Source organism: Zalophus californianus, chromosome 2 (assembly GCF_009762305.2).
Source record: "Zalophus californianus isolate mZalCal1 chromosome 2, mZalCal1.pri.v2, whole genome shotgun sequence".
NCBI classification, from domain to species: domain Eukaryota; kingdom Metazoa; phylum Chordata; class Mammalia; order Carnivora; family Otariidae; genus Zalophus; species Zalophus californianus.
In genome coordinates, this window is record NC_045596.1 from 126,752,232 (window position 1) to 126,774,693 (window position 22,462).

At 42.6% G+C, this 22,462-nt stretch overlaps 1 protein-coding gene and 1 pseudogene across 9 annotated transcripts in view; one reads left to right on the forward strand and one right to left on the reverse strand.

Moving 5' to 3' along the window:
• Positions 1–20,757, reverse strand: part of SH3D19 (SH3 domain containing 19) — a 177,803-nt gene extending 157,046 nt beyond the window's left edge. For 4 of the 8 annotated variants that reach the window (XM_027598002.2, XM_027598006.2, XM_027598001.2 and 1 more), the window contains exon 1: positions 19,980–20,757. In XM_027598002.2, coding sequence (XP_027453803.1) covers positions 19,980–20,091 — 112 coding nt within the window. In that variant the 5' untranslated portion in view covers positions 20,092–20,757. Of the gene's footprint in view, positions 1–3,396; positions 3,523–19,979 lie in introns of those variants that run through there. The other 4 variants (XM_035726042.1, XM_027598008.2, XM_027598009.2 and 1 more) reach the window with 3 other exon arrangements.
• Positions 13,581–14,043, forward strand: LOC113924326 (annotated as a pseudogene). Its single transcript, XR_003520633.1, has one exon. The product of XR_003520633.1 is annotated as a 60S ribosomal protein L23-like (transcript).
• Positions 20,758–22,462: the final 1,705 nt, after the last annotated feature.

A 22,462-nucleotide genomic window follows, 5' to 3' on the forward strand; every position in this document is an offset into this window, starting at 1 on the left:
CACACAGTTCACACCTGTGCTTTTACAGGTCAACTGTAAAATGGGTGCCTTGAAAGACCAGCACAAAAAACTTGCCTTTATCTTGCTTAACTCAGAATCCTCCAAGTGCTAAAAAGTCTCTAGCTGGAGGAAGTTTCTTGAAAATATTTACAGGCGAATAAACACATCAGTTGCTGCTGCATGAGACAATGGATAACAGTTGGGGGAAACAATAGACTAACCAGACATTGGGAGGAAAGACTGGAGAATAAAATGCTTTGGGGAATAAGGGCTTTGAAAAGCTCCCGCACATTCATTCCCGGGGAATCTAGAAAGCCATGCGCATTCCCAGAGTGGGCGCATGCTCAGAAAAGATCTGAGAAGGCCCTAAACTCTCATCTCTGGCGGATCTTGAGCCTCTGCACAATGGCGGATCTTGAGGCTCTGCACAAGCAGGAAGTGAAGGCTAAACAAAGTTGTACACTCCCTGGCTGGGCCTTGAAGGTGTGCTGTGATATGCACACACAGCCCACTGCAAAGACTAGGAGATGGGGGGGGGGGGCTTTAGACGTTTAAGGAAAACTATCCAATCACTAATTGACCACTAAGGTAATGAAACCAAGACTTCAGTGCCACACATCACAAAGAACGCATATTTTACAGAATTAGTTCAGAAAAGTCACTAAACAAATGATACCCAAAGTAGCAGTAATAATAAACCTTGGGGTGGGAGAACAATCTGATTCCCAGAATTGCTACACTGTAATATTCAAAATGTCCAGTTTTCAACAAAAAAATTACAAGGAATGCAAAGAAAAAAGAAAGCAGAGCCCACGGGGGCGGGGGGGGGGGCAGGGAGACAATCAATATAAATGGTTCCTGTGGAAGCACAGACACTGGACTCAATAGACACTTTAAATCAGCTATTTTCAAGATGTTCAAAGAGCTAAAGAAACTGCTAATAGAATGAAAAAATTAGCGGCAGACCAGGAGAACTATCTTCAAATCTCATATCCAGCAAAAGATTTGAATGCAAAATATATGAAGAACTCTTTAAAAAACTCCACAATAGGCAACCAACCAACCTAATTTTAAAATGTGCAAAGACGATATATGGATATCAATTAACCACATGAAAAGATGCTCAACATCATTATCCATTAAGGAAATGCACATTAAAGCCACAATGAAATATGACTATATGTCTACCAGAACAGCAAAAACAAATAAGAAAAACCGGCCAATACCAAGTGCTGATGAGGATGTGGAACAAATGTAATTCTCATACATATGGCAATAATACAAACTGGTATAGCACCACTCTGGAAAATAGTTTGGCAGTTTCTTATAAAGTTAAAACATACATTTACCATATGATGCAGCAAACTGATATCTAGGTACTTTTAAAGAAATAAAAACTTTTACACAAAAAAACTATGTATGAATATTTATAGCAACTTATTCATAATCTCCAAAAACTGAAAACAACCTAAATATCGTTCATCAGGTAAATGGATAAACAAACTGTGGTACATTCACAGAATTCTCAGCAGTAAAACAGAACAAACTATTAGTACAGTATAACAATACAAATGAATCTCCACAACATTGTGTTGGGTGAAGGAAGCCAGTCTCAAAGGTCAGATCCATTATGGTTCCATTTATACCACATTCTGGAAAAGTTAAAGCTACAGAGACAGAGAATAATAGATCAGTGGTTGCCAGGGGCTAAGGGTGTAGGGAAGGTTTGACTCTAAAGGACAGCACAGGAATTTCAAGGTGATGAAAGCATTTTGTATCCCGACAATGGTGGTAGTCACATGAATCTATACATGTATTAAAATTCATAGAAGTACCAAAAAAGAAGTCAATTTTACTGTATATAAATTTTTATCTTTTTAAAAGATTTTATTTATTTGAGAGAGAGCACACATGCCAGAGAAAGCACGAGCAGAGGGAGGAGCAGAGTGAGAAGCAGACTCCCTGCTCAGCAGGGAGAGGGACAAGACCAGCTGGAGGCTGGAGCCCAGGACCCTGGGAATATGAGCTGGGCTGAAGGTAGACTCTTAATCAACTGAGCCACCAGGCACCCCTGTATATAAATTTTTAAATTAAAGGAGAAAAAAGACTGCAGGGGTTCAAATCTCAGCTCCACTTAATTTCTCTTCACCTCAATTTTCTTATCTGGGGAAAAACAGAATCTGACTTTATGTTATTAAGGGGGATTACATGAGTTCTTGACATATATTAAGCACTAAACAAGTGACTGATAAATAAAATACTTTGTTCAAACATGCCAAAAAGTTGGTACTTTTTAAAAACCTACTACGGGAGTAAGAAATCTACTTTTCAATTAAATGAGCAAAGAAGTAAAGAATATTGGAATTAAAACCCGTAATTCCTCATTATCATTAAACATTCTCTGGAAACCTATTAAGTGATTAGCACCAAATTACCTTCTGCAAAGTGTGAACCTGTGTAAAATCTCTGAACATGAAGCCACTCTATTTTAGGGACTAAAACCTCATCCTGTTTTTTGAAACAGTAACTACTCTGGACTATTGAACTGGGCAAAAGCATATGACCAAACACAAGACTGTTACACCGATATTCTTTTTTTTTTTTTTTTAAGATTTTTATGTATTTATTTGACAGAGACAGAAAGAGAGGGAACACAAGCAGGGGGAGCGGGAGAGGGAGAAGCAGGCTCCCCGCTGAGCAGGGAGCCCGATGCGGGGCTCGATCCCAGGACCCCGGGATCACGACCCGAGCCAAAGGCAGACGCCCAACGACTGAGCCACCCAGGCGCCCCAACGCCTATATTCTTGATAAAAAAAAAAAACTGGACGCTGCATACAATCTTTTCCTAATAACCGTACTCAGAAAACTAATTAATTGTAAAATGTAATTATTACCTTCCAATCATCATTTTTGGAAAACAAGTTTCCCGATATGTCCCCAAACTGCTAATAGAGACCCCTGACTCTTACACCTCGGTGTTGAGCTGCTACCCGAATCTGTGCTCCCTTGAACTGCAATTCTAAGACCCTTTCAAATAAATGCTTTTATTTCAGTGCTTCCTCTCTTCTCAGCGAGCTTCTGTCAAGAAGCTATCGAAAGGTTAGTTCTAAGTACTATGTTAAGTACTATTGTACACTAACAGCAAATGCTGTAATTAAGACTTAGTACTAAATGTTCAGTATCACTGCCCCTCTTCCGGAGGGGCTGTTAAATGGCAACCTCCTTTCCCCAAGTCAGGTGATGTCCGCAGCGCTGAACTTGCTGCTTACTTTGACGCCCTACATGCCATCTATCTTGCCCCGCCGGTCACGCCTTCCTCAGGGGCCTGGGGCTTTTAAGCAGCAGCACCGGCTGCAATAACGGGGACTCCTATCTTCCCAGCGTCGCTCTCCTTACCTGAAAATTAGCCTCCTTTCCGTGGCCAAGTATCCAAAATCTACATTTGTACTTTGAAAGTGGGTTCAATGGGGACCCAAGATGGCGGCACCCTCGGCGGGGAGCAACCGCTCGCCCCGAGAACCCACAACCGTCTGCGGTGGCCGCGCTGCGGGCGGGCTGAGGTGCCCGCGAGTTCAAGGCCCCGCGGAGCTGCTTTACCAACCCCGAGGCCAAGAAGACCCCGAAGGGAGGCCGTGAGGAAGGACTCCCAGCCCTGGACTTGACATCCATTTGCTGTCCTTTCAGACCAAAGCCCGGCACCAGCTGTACTGATGACACCAAGTGGCAAACATCTAAAACTTTTTTTTTTTCCCCTGAAGATTTTATTTATTTGAGAGAGCTAGAGAGAGCGGGGGGGGGGGGGGGGGGGGGGGGGGGGGCGGGGGCAGAGGGAGAAACAGGCTGAGCAGAAAGCCCAGTGCCAGGGCTTGATCCCTATACCCTGGGATCATGACCTGAGCTCAAGGCAGATGCTTAACTGAGCCACCCAGGTGCCCCAAACATCTAAAGCTCTTAACACTAAAAAGGAAATAGGAAAACTGTGAAGTTTCTTGGTTTCAGAGCATATCCTTTCTTCTCAACAGGGTAATCCATGAACAAAGTAGGAATTTGCTTTCCATCATGGTGTACATAAGGATTTGGGTCAAAATAAAACAAAAATAATAAAGATCACATTAAAACATTTCTTAAAAGTTCAATTCTATTCTATTTGGCAGATATGTATTGACCATAAGTGCCAGTCACTGTTTGAGTTATGAGGCTATAAAAATGAAAAAAAAAACCAGTCTCTCCCCTAATGGAACCCATTACTGGAAGTCACAGTATTCAGATCATGCTTGGAGTCCGCCAATTTTATCCTCGGCATTCTAATAAACCTCGTAACATCCCCAAGATCCAAAGTCCTATCTAATAGAAGCAGCTGCAGGTGATTCTCAATTGTCCTATGAAGGTACCCCAGGCCCCTACCACACTCACCTAGGAGAAGGGATCTGATAGGTACAAAAAGGTAGCTATCTATAGTTTGTCCAGGGCCTCTGAGGTAAACTGGCCTGAGAACCCTGCCCCAAAGGGTAAAGGACAGTAGCTGGACAACCTACTTAGAGCTTCTTTCTTGAAGAGGCTGACTGTAAGAAAGAGAAAGCCAATTCTCCAGTAACTTCAGAAGCCACGGAAGCAGAGAGAAGTAAACTAAGTCACCAAAAAAGGTGGTATCACTGACATACAAGTACCGGTTATCCCAACTTATAAAGAAATGTTCTCTGGAGGGCGCCTGGGTGGCTCAGCTGTTAAGCGTCTGCCTTCGGCTCAGGTCATGATCCTAGGGTCCTGGGATCGAGCCCCACATCCGGCTCCCTGCTCAGCGGGAAGCCTGCTTCTCCCTCTCCCACTCCCCCCTGCTTGTGTTCCCTCTCTCGCTGTGTCTCTCTCTGTCAAATAAATAAATAAAATCTTTAAAAAAAAAAAAGAAAAGAAATGTTCTCTGGAGTCGCTATTTGCTATCAGTTTCCCAGAGCAACTCTTATTTCCAAATGATTTCTGAGGCCATTTCCTGTTTCTTCCAACTTAACTGTGTATCCTTGTAATAAGCCTCCATCAGCTGAGGTTAGCCAAATAGGCCTCTATTTCTTACACTGTGAAAATACATAACTATCACATACATTGCTTTCCAGTTACTTCAATGATAGTGCCTTACAACATTAAGTGCAGCCTCATTATGCTACAAGATAATAGAGGGATTAAATAAAACCCCTGTATAAAATGCATGGTGAATTCTGTTTATTTCTTCTGTTTGACTACAAGTCATCACAATATGAATTACTTATGATGGAAAAACATAAACAGTTCAAATTACAAGAAATCACACTGAAACCACTCAACATCACATTTAGTGTCCAAACAGGACACTAAACCAGTGAATCTCACCACACACGGAGGAAGTTCAAAAGCCTAGCTCCCCGGCAACTATTCCAGAAGTAATTAATCAGGAAATCTGAAGATGGGATCAGGAGCATAGTCTCTTTTTAAAGCTGCACCTGAGTCTGATGCCTAGCCAGTGCTGAGAACCTTGGCACTGAGGTGGGGAGGCACTAGGTACAGGCATTGTTACACAAAATGTGGTCCAGGGACCAGAAGCAGCAGCATCACCTGGAGCTTGTTAGAAATGCAGAATCTCGGGCTCCACCGCAAACCTATTAAATTAGGGATCACATTTTTATAAGATCTCCAGGTGACTTGTAGGCATATTAAAGTTTGAGAAGCACTGTTTAGAGCACCCATTGCTACAGAACTATGAAAAATACCACACGCTATGTTATAAAGTTTAATACCACAAGAAATGTTCTAAGAAGAAACAGGAATAGAACAGTTTAAGAGGTAAAATGTTGGGGCGCCTGGGTGGCTCAGTCGGTTAAGCGGCTGCCTTTGGCTCAGGTCATAATCCCAGGGTACTGGGATTGAGCCCCGCATTGGGCTCCCTGCTCAGCGGGGAGCCTGCTTCTCCCTCTCCCTCTGCCTGCCTCTCTGCCTACTTGCTCTCTCTCTGTATCTCTCTGCCAAATAAATAAATAAAATCTTAAAAAAAAAAAAAGAGGTAAAATGTTTCTGATATTAGGCATTTCACATTATCTAATTAACATTAATCTTTAAATGCAATCTTATTCCAAATGAATTCTACTTACAAACTACACCCTCCACTGGCAAGAGTTATATCTCAACTGAGTAACACAACTGTACTTTATAACCCCAGAGCTCCAGTTACCTCCACTGAGCTAGTGTGTGCTGAGGGGGAGTCCTTTTGGAGAAATAAGGAGTGTAGTGACAAGAAGGGATCATTTATATGAATGGCCCATGCTGGTGGGCCTTCCAGTTTTTTTGTGAACATCTCTGTACTAGTTTCAAAGGACTATTTGGAAATGACGATTTTTACTGCTAGAAAAACTAATTCTCCACATATTATGCAAATTGTCTTCTGTGCCCCTTGTTCTTGGCCAGCTCTCAGAGAAAAAGCATTTAGTTATCTTCCAGTATAGTGATTCCTTGATTAATGTATCTTCGGGAAACAATGCTCCAGTACAATGAAGGCAGGCATCTCAAACATAAATGAACTCTGAATCATAAGCAGCAAGCCTGGAACGCATTGTAGGGCTCATCAGCAATGCAACTGTTAACCTGCTCATATGCAGCAGAGGAGGGACAAAAATCACCTCCCGTCACAGCTTCCATTTATTTATTCCCTGAGAAATAGCCTGACCTGGCAATAAGCAAAATGACAACAACAGAAAACTGTTTTCAGATCCTACAGGTTTCCTTTTCAGTACCCTTCAACTTGCCCTAGGAGGGCCCTGACCCTCTTCAAGAACTATACATCACACAAGAGAACTTGGAGGTTCACAAGCACCTTCTCTAGAATAAACTTATAAAGTAGTTTGAGAATGAATAATTCCCTTTCAAAAGATGCAAAGGGAGGGGGGTTACTCTAAGTGATTTTTCAGTGGCCATATTATAATAAAGAACAAAACGGGCGCCTGGGTGGTTCAGTTGTTAAGCGTCTGCCTTCAGCTCAGGTCATGATCCCAGGGTCCTGGGGTTGAGCCCGAGTCAGGCTCCCTGCTCAGTGGGAAGCCTGTTTCCCTCTCCCACTCCCACTGCCTGTGTTCCCTCTCTCGCTGTGTCTCTGTCAAATAAATAAATAAAATCTTAAAAAAAAAACACAAAAAAACAAAAATCTAGATATCCTAAGGTAACCTCATGTTTCCAAAACGCATTAAGCATGGTGGTAGGGAGAGAAAATAAGATCAAATTAGAATTTTTATCAGTCAGGAACTGTATTCCACTGCTAGTTGTACAGGCCTAAGATAACAGTGGCTTTATTTATTTATTTTTATTTTATTTATCTTTATTTTTAAGATCTTATTTATTCATTTGTCAGAGAGAGAGAGAGCACAAGCAGGGAGGAGCGGCAGGCAGAGAGAGAAGCAGGCTCCCCGCTGAGCAAGGAGCCCGATGCGGGGCTCGATCCCAGGACCCTGGGATCAGGGCCCAAGCTAAAGGACCAAGACCCCACCTAACTGACTGAGCCACCCAGGTGCCCCTAACAGTGGCTTTAACCAGATAGTTTATGTTTTCTCAAATGAAGAAGGCAGGAAATCAAAACCTCCTATGATAACTCTGTTATCACTAGAAACTAAGTGAGATTCCATCCATTTTTCTGCTCCACCATTCTCAGTGCCTGGCTTCCATCCTCAAGGTGACCTCATGGCCAGGATGGCTGCTAGGAGCTACACCTCCTATTCCTGGTAGGAGTGGGAAGGAAGAGCAAAAGGATATGCTGTGCAGCTGAGTCCCCTCCTTTTTTTTTTTTTTTTAAGATTTTATTTATTTATGGGTGCCTGGGTGGCTCAGTTGGTTGGGCGACTGCCTTCGGCTCAGGTCATGATCCTGGAGTCCCGGGATCGAGTCCCGCATCAGGCTCCCTGCTCAGCGGGGAGTCTGCTTCTCCCTCTGACCCTCCCCCCTCTCATGTGCTCTCTCTCTCTCATTCTCGCTCTCTCAAATAAATAAAATCTTAAAAAAAAAAAAAGATTTTATTTATTTATTTGAGAGACAGCACGAGTGGGGGGAGGAGCAGAGGGAGAGGAGAAGCAGACTCCCTAAGCAGGGAGCCAGACACAGGGTTCGATCCCAGGACCCTGGGATCATGACCTGAGCTAAAGGCAGACGCTTCATCGACCGAGCCACCCAGGCATCCCCGAGTCCCCTCTTTAAAGCACTTTCCTAGAAGCCCCACTCAACTCTTACTTGCATCTCATTAGTAAGCTGGTAGAAGCAGGTGGGCACATTGCCACATTAGGCAATACAGGGTTCCACTGACTAAGGAAGAAGGGGATGAATACTGGGTAGGCAACTAGGAGTCACTTCCTCCTAGTTGTGTGACCTTGAATAGATTATTTACCCCTCCTAGGCCTCATGTTCCTCATCTGTAAAAATGAAGGAATAGTCATACCTACGTCATAGGATTGGCACAAGGACTAAATGTAAAACAACTACAATACTACCTGGTACCCACTGCATGGTAAGTATTAACTCATTATTATCTAATTAGTCTAGTCCAGCACTTTTCCAAATTCCTCTCCTACTCTAACTTCCTCTCCATATCCAAGATTGAAACATAACTCCTATTAGTCCTTTGTACCTGCTGATACTCTAGTATGAATGAGTTTTAATCACAGGACACCTCAATCAGACATATGTATGTTGTGCCTTTCCTTTCTAATTATGAAATGAAATTATGTGCCTGACATCAGCACACATCGGATATTCTAGGCAGAATTAGGGTTCAGGAATTGAGCTTATATTCCCCCCAAAGGCAGGGTCTAAAGACAACTCCAATGTGTATGTTTAGAGAGCCTCAAGAAATGAAGGAGACAGTAAAAAAAGAATGGTATCTCCCATGCAGAGGGATTCCAAAAAAAATGATGTAGATACTCTGCCCTCAAGAAGTTAGAACATAACTCCTTCCTCCTTATGTGTGGGCTGTGCACGGTGATTTCCTTCACTTCCTACAGGATGGAAAGAGGCTTGGGGTGGGTAGAGTAACCTTGAAGTTGAGAAATCTGACAAATACTAACTCAGATAAAAGATCAAGGTCAACATCAACAGCGATAAATGATGCTAATATGATGTACACTTAATATACAATAAAAATGTGGCAAGCATTCATGTCTCCCAAACACCCACAGCCCCACTCTAAACATGAGAAAACATATCAGACAAATACCAAGAGTGACATCCTACAAAATATCTGACCAATAAACCCTCAATACTGTCAAGTCCACTGGGCGCCTGGGTGGCTCAGTTGGTTAAGCGACTGCCTTCGGCTCAGGTCATGATCCTGGAGTCCCAGGATCGAGTCCCGCATCGGGCTCCCTGCTCAGCAGGGAGTCTGCTTCTCCCTCTGACCCTCTTCCCTCTCGTGCTATCTCTCATTCTCTCTCTCTCAAATAAATAAACAAAATCTTAAAAAAAAAAAAATACTGTCAAGTCCATCAAAAACAAGGAAAATCCTTGTTTTTGGAATTAGGGTTCAGGAATTGAGCTTATATTCCCCCCAAAGGCAGGGTCTAAAGACAACTCCAATGTGTATGTTTAGAGAGTCTCAAGAAATGAAGGAGACAGTAAAAAAAGAATGGTATCTCCCATGCAGAGGGATTCCAAAAAAAATGATGTAGATACTCTTAAAAAAAAAAAAGACAGTCTACAGCCTATACCCCCCAATGCCCCCTCATACACGCATTCCCACCCCAAAGGCAAGCTTAGAGCTCCTAAAGATGAGGCCTACAGTTAATGAGAGACAGGAACTGATTTCTACCTCCTTGTGAAGAAGAAGGCAGGCCACCTTCCTCCTTGTGTCAGGTTATATCCACTTCCTCCCCAACCTCTAACCCCACTCTATGCTCTGAAGCTACTAAACACATATTTTCATCTTGTACTTAATTGATAACATTCCCATCATGCCTACCCTTACCCTCCTTACTATAAATTCCCTAGAACACATCTTATTCCATTGCTGAAGTGGATCATCACTTTATCAATGGAAATCCTATGAAACTATCAGATAACTTAAGCTAATGTAACTGTTCTCTCCAGGTGAGGCAATGTCTCCTGAGCTTTGCCACTTTTGGCTTCTACCTCATCAATAGAGCACTTCAGAAGGAGCCCAGAGAAACCTGCCCAAGATCTTACCACACACTTTGGCAAACTTCTACAAACTAAGTCAGAAGTTATTTTTCTTCTCATCTCCTAGAATCATCAAGTGTAAAGTTGGAAGCCTTATCCTTTCAATTAATAAAGCAAAAACCATGGCCCAGAGAGATGCTGTAAATTGCTAGAGGCTAAAGCTAATTGAGAGACTTGATTAAAACCCAAGTGCTCAGAGGATTAATTTCAAAGTACCACTGAATGCAAAGCTGAAATGACCTAAGGGAAAGCTGAGTATATTGCCCTCAGAATATAATGTGCCAATGAAGTTAGAAGCACCAATGAATAGTGTCAAAATTTAACAAAAGGAAGAAGAATGAAGAGATGCACACTGGTTAACTTTGAACTACATGAAAAGCAAGAATGAGCTTTTCATTTGTAATGACGAATAAAAGGTAAAGGTCACTATAAGACATGTTAAAATTCTGTATGGGACAAGGAATGCCAAATGAAGAACTCCACTCAGTCTTTGCGGGGGGGGGGGGGTCTTGTAAAATTAATGTATTTCTAAAAGATGCATGAACTCCAAAGCAAAGCAACTACATTAGATTATGAAATGCTGAAGATGCAGGTTTACCTCCTTCTTCTCCACCAACTGAAACCCCATAACTTCTCCCAAATGAAGAAAAATGTGGATTCGGCTAAGTGTCAGCTATTTTAACAATAACAAAAGTATACATAAATAAACACTAATAACTTTATAAATATTTACTATGTACCTATCCATGTTCTAAAGCTATTAGCTATACTAATTCATTTAATTCTCAAATTCTATGCAATAGGCTTTATTAATATTCCCATTTTACAAATAAGGAATGGAAGCCCAGAGAGTTTAGGTAACTTGTTCAAGGTCACACAGTTAGTGAGAAAAAATGAACAAGGACAGTTTGGTTCTCTTGCTAAAGTCCCCTTGATAGTCACCATGGACTACTTTATATTCTTATTTATCTTCATCTACTTTATATTATTTATCTTCATTAAAGCCTAGAAGACATGGATAAATTCCTAGAAACACATAACCTCCCAAAACTGAAGGAGGAAGAAATAGAAGATTTGAACAGACTGATGACCAGCAATGAAACTGAATCAGTAATCAAAAAACTCCCAACAAACAAAAGACCAGGACCAGATGGCTTCACAGGTGAATTCTACCAAACATTCAAAGAGTAAAGTTAATACATATTCTTCTCAAACGGTTCCAAAAAAAGAAAAAAAGAAGAAAAGGAAGGAAAGCCTCCAAATTCATTCTATGAGGCCAGCATTACCCTGATACCAAAATCAGATCAAGACTACTACAAAAAAAAAGAACTATAGGCCAATATCTCTGATGAACCTAGATGCAAAAATCCTCAGCAAAATACTAGTAAACCAAATCCACAATACATTAAAAAATATCATTCACTATGACCAAGTGGGATTTATTCCCAGGATGCAAGGATGGTTCAATATTCACAAATCAATCAACATGATACATCACATCCACAAGAGAAAGGATGAAAACCATATAATCATTTCAAGAGATGCAGAAAAAGCATCTGACAAAGTACAATACCCATTCATGATAAAAGCCCTCAACAAAGTAGGTTTAGAGGGAACATACCTCAACATAATAAAGGCCATATATGAAAAACCACAGCTAACATACTGGGGAAGAAAACGAGCTTTTCCCCTAGGAATAGGAACAAGGCAAGGATGTCCACTCTCACCACTTTTATTCAACATAATACTGGAAGTCCTAGCCACAGCAGTTAGACAACAAAAAGAAATAAAAGGCATCCAAATTGGTAAGGAAGAAATAAAACTTTCACTATTTGCATATTACATGATACTATATATAGAAAACCCTAAAGACTCCACCAAAAAACTACTAGAACTGATAAATGAATTCAGTAAGATCGCAGGATATAAAATCAATATACAGGAATCGGTTGTATATCTGTACACTAATAATGAAGTAGCAGAAGGAGAAATTAAGGAAACAATTCAATTTACAATTACACCAAAAATAATAAAGTATCTAGGTAAAAATTTAATGAAAGAGGTAAAAGACTTGTCCTCTGAGAACTATAAAACACTGGTTAAAGAAATTGAAGATGACACAAACAAATTAAAAGATATTCCATGCTCATGGACTGGAAGAACAAATACTGTTAAAATGTCCATATGAGGGGCATCTGGGTGGCTCAGTCAGTTAAGTGTCCAACTCTTGATTTTGGGTCAGGTCATGATCTCAGGGTTGTGATCCAGCCCTGCAGAAGGCTCCAGCCGGCTTGGGATTCTCTCTCTCCCTCTGCCTGGCCCCTTGCGATTGCAGGCTCTCTCTCTCTCTCTCTCAAATAAATAAATCTTTAAAAAAAGAAAAAAGTCCATATTACCCAAAGCAATCTACAGATTTAATGCGATGCCTATCAAAATACCAAGAGCATTTTTCACAGACCTAGAACAAATGATCCTAAAACTTGTATACAACCACAAAAGAGCCCGAATAGCTGAAGCAAGCTTAGATAAAGAATAAAACTGGAGCTATCACAATCCCAGATTTCAAGATATACTACCAAAACTGTAGTAATCAAAACAGTATGGTACTGGCACAAAAAAAGACACAGTTCAATGGAATAGAATAGGGAACTCAGATATAAACCCATGATTACATGGTCAATTAATCTACAACAAAGGAGGCAAAAATATGCAGTGGGAAAAAGAGAGTCTCTTCAACAAATAGTGCTGGGGAGACTGGACAGCTATATGCAAAAAAGTGAAACTGGACCATTTTCTTACACTATAGACAAAAAATAAACTCAAAATGGATTAAAGACCTAATATAAGAACTGAAACCATAAAAATCCTAGAAGAGAGCAGAGGCAGTAATTTCTCTGACATTGGCCATAGCATCATTTTTCTAGATATGCCTCCTGGGGTAAGAGAAACAAAAGCAAATAAACCCACAAAAAACAAACAAGCACCCCCAAAAAACTATTGTGACTACATCAAAATAAAAAGCTTCTGCACAGCAAAGAAACAATCAACAAAACTAAATGGCAACCTACTGAGGGGTGCCTGGGTGGCTCAGTCATTAAGTGTCTGCCTTTGGCTCGGGGCGTGATCCCAGGGTCCTGGGATCGAGCCCCGCATGGGGCTCCCTGCTCGGCGGGAAGCCTGCTTCTCCCTCTCCCACTCCCCCTGCTTGCGTTCCCTCTCTCACTGTGTCTCTCTGTCAAATAAATAAATAAAATCTTTAAAGAAAAAAAAAAGGCAACCTACTGAATGGGAGAAGATGCTTGCAAATGACCTATCCAATAAAGTAGTATCCAAAATATACAAAGAACTCCTACAACTCAACACCAAAAAATAAAAAATAATCCAATTAAAAATGGGCAGGCCCTTTTCCGGCGTTCAAGATGTCAAAGCAAGGACGTGGTGGGTCCTCCGGTGCGAAATTCCGGATTCCCCTGGGTCTTCCGGTAGGTGCCGTGATCAACTGTGCTGACAACACAGGAGCCAAAAACCTGTATATCATCTCTGTGAAGGGGATCAAGGGACAACTGAACAGACTTCCTGCTGCTGGTGTGGGTGACATGGTGATGGCCACAGTGAAGAAAGGCAAACCAGAACTCAGAAAGAAGGTACATCCAACAGTGGTAATTCAACAACGTAAGTCATACCGGAGAAAAGATGGTGTGTTTCTCTATTTTGAAGATAATGCGGGGGTCATAGTAAACAAATGAAAGGTTCTGCTATCACAGGACCAGTCGCAAAGGAGTGTGCAGACTTGTGGCCCAGGATTGCATCCAATGCTGGCAGCATTGCATGATTCTTTGGTGTATTTGCTAATTAAAAATTATTTGCTCTGGGGCGCCTGGGTGGCTCAGTTGGTTGGGCAACTGCCTTCGGCTCAGGTCATGATCCTGGAGTCCCTGGATCGAGTCCCGCATCGGGCTCCCTGCTCGGCAGGGAGTCTGCTTCGCCCTCTGACCCTCCCCCCTCATGTGCTCTCTCTCTCTCTCTCTCATTCTCTCTCTCTCAAATAAATAAATAAAATCTTAAAAAAAAAAAATTATTTGCTCTCAAAAAAAAATGGGCAGAAGACATGAATAAACATATTTCCAAAGAAGACCGACAGATGGCCAACAGACATATGAAAAGATGCTCAACATCACTAAATATCAGGGAAGTGCATAACTAAATCACAATGAGATTATCACCTCACACCTGTCAGAATGGCTAAACTCAACAACACAAGAAACAGGTGTTGGTAAGGATGTGGAGAAAAAGGAACCCTCGTGCACTGTTGGTGGGAATGCAAACTGGTGCAGCCACTGTGGAAAACAGTATGGAGGTTCCTTAAAAAATTAAAAATAGAATTACCATATGATTCAGTAATTCCACTACTGGGTATTTACCCAAAGGGCACTTTGGGTATTTACCCTAGAACACTAATTCAAAGGGATGCATGCACCCTGTTTATAGCAGCATTATTTACAATAACCAAGATATGGAAGGAGCCCAACTGTCCACCAATAATGAATGAAGATGTGATATATACATACAATGGAATATTACTCAGTCATCAAAAAGAATGAAATCTTGCCATTTGCAATGACATGGATGGAGCTAGAGATTATAATGCTAAGTGAAATAAGTCAGTCAGAGAAAGACATATGCCATATGATTTCACTCATGTGTGGAATTTAAGAAACAAAACAAGTGAACAAAGAAGAGAGACAAAAAAAGAGACTCTTAGATATGGAGAACAGCAGCAAAAAAATAGTGAACAAACTGGTGGTTACCAGAGGGGAAATAGGAGGGGGATGGGTGAAATAGGTGATGGGGATTAAGTACACAAGTCTCTTTTCGCAGATGACACAATACTTTATGTGGAAAACCCTAAAGATTCCACCCCCAAATTACTAGAACTCATACAGCAATTCAGTAAGTTTCTTCAACTTTTTAGACAACTACAAACTGGGCCATATGACCTGGTATGTCCCATGTATCAACTCAAAAAAACTATAGTTTATGACTTGAAACACACAATAGAGGTAACTGAGGTGCAGGTGTACCTATTACCTGTATTATTTTAGACTAAGTCTTCTAACATTTGAGTTTCAATTTACTTGTCTTAATTTTTTTTAAAAGATTTTATTTATTTATTTGAGATAGAGTGAGCGAGAGCATGGGGTGGGAGGGAGGAGAGGGAGAAGAGAAGCAGACTCCCCACTGAGCAGGGAGCCCGATGCGGGGCTCGATCCCAGCACCCTGGGATCATGGCCTGAGCCAAAGGCAGACGCTTAACCAACTGAGCCACCCAGGTGCCCCTCAATTTATGTATTTAAAATGGTAATAACTGGGGGCACCTGGGTGGCTCAGGCGGTTAAGCAGCTGCCTTCAGCCCGGGTCATGATCCCAGGACCCTGGGATTGAGTCCCGCATCGGGTTCCTTACTCAGCAGGGAACCTGCTTCTCCCTCTCTCTCCCTCTGCTTATGCTCTGTCAAATAAATAAAAAAACTTAAAAAATTAATTAAATAAAATGAAATGGGAATAACTGGGGCGCCTGGGTCTCAGTCATTAAATGTCTGCCTTCAACTCAGGTCATGGTCCCCGGGTCCTGGGATCAAGCCCCGCATTGGGCTCCCGGCTCAGCAGGAAGCCTGCTTCTCCCTCTCCCCCTCTCCCTGCTTGTGTTCCCTCTCTCGCTGTGTCTCTGTCAAATAAATAAAATCTTAAAAAAAAAAAAATGGGAATAACAAAACATACCCTCTTCCCTCAGCTTATTTGAAAGAATCAAGTTAAATGAGGCTGTGAAAGCCCTTCCTCATCAGAAAAGCACCAAATAAATGTAAAGTATTTGTAAAATATAACAAGCAACATACAGGTATAAACATGTGAAGCATTAATAGCAACTGACTTTTATTAGCAGCCAGTGAGACAGCTTGGAAAAACACGGACTTTCAGGTCAAAAAGACATGGATTCAAGTCCCCATTCTACCATTTACTAGCTGATGGATCCTCCTCAAGTTGCTTAAATATTTCCGAGCCTGAATCTTTTCAATTATAAAATGGAGAAAATAATACTGACCTCACAGGGGATAAGAAACATCTGATTGATGGTGAACATGAATTTTATTCTGTGCCCTCATACTGACGATATTACTTATTTTACTCAGAACACATGGAAGAAGTTACAGCTGTCCTTCCAGAGTTTACCATAAAGTCATAAATATATGGAAAGAATAAATTTATTTAATATTAATTAAACCCTATTAATGCCTACCACTCTTCCTGGTGATTAGGGAAGGTCCCAGAATTGTGCATTCCCTGCCCTTTGAGGAAACAATATAAAAATGTTGAAGGTGGTGGGGCGCCTGGGTGGCTCAGTCGTTAAGCGTCTGCCTTCGGCTCAGGTCATGATCCGGGGGTCCTGGGATCAAGCCCCGCATCGGGCTCCCTGCTCCGCAGGAAGCCTGCTTCTCCCTCTCCCACTCCCCCTGCTTGTGTTCCCTTTCTCACTGTGTCTCTCTCTGTCAAATAAATAAATAAAATCTTTAAAAAAAAATGTTGAAGGTGAGCAAGAGGGTCTCCGACCCATTTGAGATTCTGATGAAAGTTACGGTATCTCTCCCCAAAGAAAGCTACAAAACTTTTAGGAAATACAGGAGATTAGGAGAATATCTTCATGACCTTGGTTAGGGAAAGCATTCTTAACCAAGGGGCACAGCAAGGGGAAGAGGGTCACTAACTACAAAGAAAGATTCATAAATACACCTACATTGAAATTAAGTATTTCCACTTCAAAAGAAACCATAAAGAAAATTTTAAAAAATATGCCCAAGTGGAAGAACATATTTGCAGCACATCCAACCAACAAAAGTTCAGATTCCTCTGTAAGAACCCCAACAAATCAATAAAAAAAAAAAAATGATAGCCAAAAAGGGTGATAAATTTATGCAATGAAAACAAACTACAGCTGCATATAACAGTATGGATAAATCTTACAAAAAATATTGAGTGAAAAAAGGCATAACACTAAAGAATACAGACAGGATGGTTCCACTTCCATGAAGTTTTAAAATAGGTAAACTAAATACTGTATAGGGATGCATATGCATACAGGGAAGACTGTACAGAAAAGCAAGGAAATTAATACAAAAAAAAAAAATAGTAGTTCCCTCAAGGGGAAATAAGAGGCCATGACCAGGAGGGATCAGAGTTTGCTTCTAGGGAACTAACAATATTCTATTTCTTTTTTTTTTAAATATATTATTTATTTATTTGACAGACAGTGAGAGAGGGAACACAAGCAGGGGGAGAGGGAAAGGGAGAAGCAGGCTTCCCGCCGAGCAGGGAGCCCAATGCGAGGCTCGATCCCAGGACCCTGGGAAAATGACCCGAGCCAGAGGCAGATGCTCAACGATTGAGCCACCCAGGCGCCCCGACAATATTCTATTTCTTGATTTGGACACAGGTTACAAGAGTTTCACTTTATAATTTACAGGCTTTATACACTCTTCTGAATGTATACTGCAAAAATAAATAAACACATCTTCACAACCACACCTACATTTAGCAGGAAGAGAAGGAGTTCACAGACTCCCTCAGTCCATAAACCCCAAATGTATGGTGTCAAGTTATGTGAGATCAAAGAAAAAGAAAATCTAGATTGTAAAACAGGGGGAAGAAGGAAGCAACAAGAACCAGAGAGGTGAAAGATTAGAAAGACGATAAGCAGAAGAAACACTAAGCTTCTGGGTCAGTTCACACTCTTACTTGGATGGAGAACAACATCTAGCACAAACAGAACGAGCAAACGCCCAAGCTTGGTAAGGAATGCGATGGTGTCTGAAAAACACGTGGACTAATGAGTGGAAAGAGGAGCACAGCTTGTAAAGAAATGTGGACTATTAAACAATGTATCCCAGGGGCGCCTGGGTGGCTCAGTCGTTAAGCGTCTGCCTTCGGCTCAGGTCATGATCCCAGGGTCCTGGGATCGAGCCCCACATCGGGCTCCCGGCTCAGCGGGAAGCCTGCTTCTCCCTCTCCCACTCCCCCTGCTTGTGTTCCCTCTCTCGCTGTGTCTCTCTCTCTCTGTCGGATGAATAAAATCTTAAAAAAAAAAAAAAAAAAAAAAAAAAACCAATGTATCCCAAAAGAAAGAAGACCAATTGTTGCAAGTTTAACCCTCTGCCCACTTCATAGTATTTCTGTCCTTCACCCCTTAATGGAAACAGGGCATATTATTACATGGTTAGACTGCAAACACCAATTTCCAGCAAAGTATTATCACAGAATCTAGAAAAGCTTCTGCCAGCCTTAGAATAAACATACATATTGCAACTAAATGATGAACATGTATCTGGATCATATCTAGTCTGACCTCCAATACTCTTGCACGTTACAGTCCATTGTAAGAGAAAGTGAAGCTGTTTGCTGAAGGTAATAGGAATCCAAGGCACCCTACACTGTTTAAATCAGCACATCAATGGAGGGACATCTTTGTAAAGTTTTTTCATTGTATTCTTGCAAGAAATATTAATTCATAGCCAGCAGCTGCCCATGATTTCATTAGTCTGGCTTATACTGAACAAAACTATCAATTACTTTCAAAACGACTGGTGTTAATGAAGAAAGTCAAATGCCTTACTTTGATGAAAAGTCCTAGTAATGGGCATCAAGAATTATTTTTAAGGTTCCAAGATCCTACACCAAGGGTATCAAATTGACTATTTCTTTATGTTCCACTAAATTCTTTCCTTTCATCCCATTTTCTATCCCTCACTGGTTCCCCACAGACCTGTTATCTTAATTCTCCAATTTTCCCTCAGGTTAAGGGAGCCACATAGAAAAGTTTCTCCATGACTTGATGGAATGTTTACTATGGTCCCTTTTCTAAAGAGGCTTGAACGACTAGTTCTCATCTAAATCTTTCTCACTTCTCTATCTCCCTCCTGTTGTCATCTCCCTAAGTTTGTTCTTCCCTCCAGTTTGCAGATACGTGGCTAATCCAGCTGGAACCAAAGGCCAAAGAATTTACTCTCCATTATGTTTGACTGAAAAGCTGCCCCAGGAACAGAAAAGGGGTGTGGATCTACACTTACTCTTCCACTTAAGTTCCAAACTATTGATCCGAGCCGCCTTTGTGCACCCCAAAACACAAGACCATGAAAGTAACTACTACAGACCCAGAAATGAGTCTCGATCCAAATGAACTGCCTTTTGGCATGCTATATCCTGGACTGGGGGGCTCACAAAATAACTCTAAAGCAAGTGCTATAGATAATTGGTGAGCGCGGTTGGTGGGGGGTTGGGCAGAATCAAAGGTCCGAAGTTCAGGCGACACGAAACCAGACTTGATCAGCACGTGGTGTGACCTGGTAGCGGCCGCGCAGGCAAACCCATCGGGAGGGGTCGTCCCCGGAGCTGCCAGACCCAGAGAATCGTGCACCGGCCTCTAACTCATCTGGAGATAAGTAATCACCCGGGCCCCAAGTTCAAGCCAGCAGCTCCTGGATTTAGTGCGTACGAAACAGCTGTCGTTTCGGCTCCACGACCACTAGCAGGTAGAGACCAGTTTGAATTTCCTGGGGCCTCGGCCCGAGAGTGAGCATGAGGATGGAAAAGCCACCCTCCCTGCGTCTCCCCGCGCAGAGTGAAAGATGCCGGTCCCAGCCGGGCGGGTGAGGGAGCCGCCGCAGTCCCGGGCAGGACCTGCCCGGCCCCAGGGCGCCCAGCCCTCGGTCCCCTCCTCCCCCGGACCCCGGACCCGCTCGCGCTCCCTGCGCCCCTCACCTGCGGCGGAGTGGCCCGACAGCGCACGGCCCCGGGCGCGGCGCGGGCCCCCGAACTCGCGGCGCTCGCGCAGCTCTTCCTCCTCGTCCTCCCGCCGCCGGCCCTCAGCCATGGACGAGGCGCGGAGGCGCAGCCCCGGAACCGCGGGCAAGCCGTGGGCCTTGGCGCCGGGTCCGCAAGCACCGACGCCCCACGCCAGCGCCCTCGGGCCCGGGGGAGGCGGCAGCGGCGGCGGCTACCTCTGCGGACTCCACCTGCTGCAGCCCGCGGGGGAGCGGCCTGGCTCGGGCCCGGCCGGTTTCCCCGCCTCCTCGCGGCGCACCCGCGGCCTCCTTCTCCCAGCTTGCTGTCTCCCACTCTCTTCCCCCTTCCTCCTTCCCTTCCCCGCCCCGCCGAGTTGGAGCCGGGATGGGGCGGGTTGTGGCGAGGCCTCGCCTCCTCGGGGAGGGGTTACCGCCGCTGGGGCCGCCCCACAGCCACACGCTGGAGCCGCCCGCCCGACCGAAACAAACGTGTATAAAATAAATAAATGGGATAGGAAGCCGAGAAAGAGGAGGTGACTTGGCCTCTTCCTGTCCTTTCACAATATTCCGGTGTCAACAGGAAACCCATTTGCTTGACATTTAAAGGAGGAGGGGGAGGAGCTACCTTCCCCTGGCTGGACTTGGAGAGATCGGTCGGCTGGGAGCCCTGAACTTGGGAAGAAACTTGGAGTTTGGTCAAGCCTCTGGGCTGCACGCTCTTTTTCTTTTCCTCTCGTATCACCCTTTTAAATGGAGTCTCAATAAATAAATAAATAAATAAATAAATAAATAAATAAATAAATAAATAAATAAAAATAAATGGAGTCTTGCCAGAACACAGGATTTTTGGGGCAGTGAAATGATTCTGTATAGTATAACGGTGAATACATGTCAATATACATTTGTCCAAACTCATAGCATGTACAACATCCAGTGAACCCCAATATTAACTGTGGGCTTTGGGTGATTATGATATCAGAACAGGTTCTTCAGTTGTGACAAATGGATCACTCCCTCCCGGATGCTGATAATGGAGAGGCTGGGCAAGGGGGTTATTTGTGAAATCTCAGTCTTCAGCTCAGTTTTGCTGTGAACTTAAAATATAAAGTCTAATTTTAAAAAATTGTTTTTATTCCAGCCTCGCTGGATTCTACTTACCTTAGGGTTAGGAAGTGGCCACAAGCCCTAGAAGAAAATGTATTTAAGAGCCTCCTACCTGATTAACTGTAGAGAAGTGATTTGGCGCTGGAGTGAGAAACTGTAATTTGAAGCACTTAGCTATGAGACCTACCCCTGTGAACGTTTTTCAAAGGTGACAAGAAGGTGTAAGAAAGTTATTATGTGTATCTGTATAGCACACAGCTTAGGTTCAGGACTTGCACATACACACGTTCTCACAGAGAGAGGCAGATCCTGGAATCTCAGAAAAGTACCCAAGGGACAGGCAGGAACATTGCCCGGACATGAACATTGCCCGGACATGAACCTGTAGGAAACTCCCTGGTGGAATGAACAGTACTTTATCTCCAGCTTCGTGCTCTATTTCTGAGAGATTGTGAGAGTTCCTGATGTCAGCACGTGAGAGAGAAAAAGAAAGGGAGAAAAGAGTCACTGAAAATAGAATTGCCTGCCATAGCTGAGTGCTGTTTCTTTGCCTTTTCAATAGTGGTTGTTACTGCCTGAGAAAATCTTTCTGCTCCTAGGTAGATAAGAACCACAATCGATTTTGTGGAATTGAGGTCAAAGCCACAAGGTAAAATTTTATTACTGCATAAACAGTTAAATAAGTAGACATCTGGAGAATTTGAAATTAAACTAAGGGGGAAAATGTTCTGGACCTGTCGGGTTGTTCTAAGTGCTTGGGTTCACTTTAAGTGAAAGGCTGTTTGTCACTTACCTTCAAGGATGAGGAATCATTTGAAGGCTCCTACTCTGACAACAACAGAACTTCACTAAGCTGTTGGAGTCAGTCTCTGCTGTTATTCAGATTCTTAGTTTGAAAAGACCTGAACATGTTCTGGATCTCCCATCCAATCAGAGTTTTCAGAAACCACCTCCTTCTTTTGGAGTGCATGCTCAAGCCCACCTTACATTCAGCAAACATTTATGGTTAACTATTGTGTGCCAAATACCACAATAAGTGCTGTGGGAAGACTCAAAAGATGGAAAGAAATATTTACTTTCAGGCCCTGTGGTAGGTGTTTTTCATATAGGTTTTCCCATTTTTTTTTAATTTTTGTAACATAAAAATTACTATCTTAACTTTCTTTTTTTTTTTTTTTTTGATAGGCTCCACACCCAACGTGGGGCTTGAACTCATGACCCCGAGATCAAGAGTTGCATGCTCCGCTAACTAAGCCAGCCAGGTGCCCTGATTTTCTCATTTTAAATGAACAAAACATATTCCCTATACTCCAATGACAGAGAAAGATTTAGCCAGTTTACCACAAAACAAGGCAA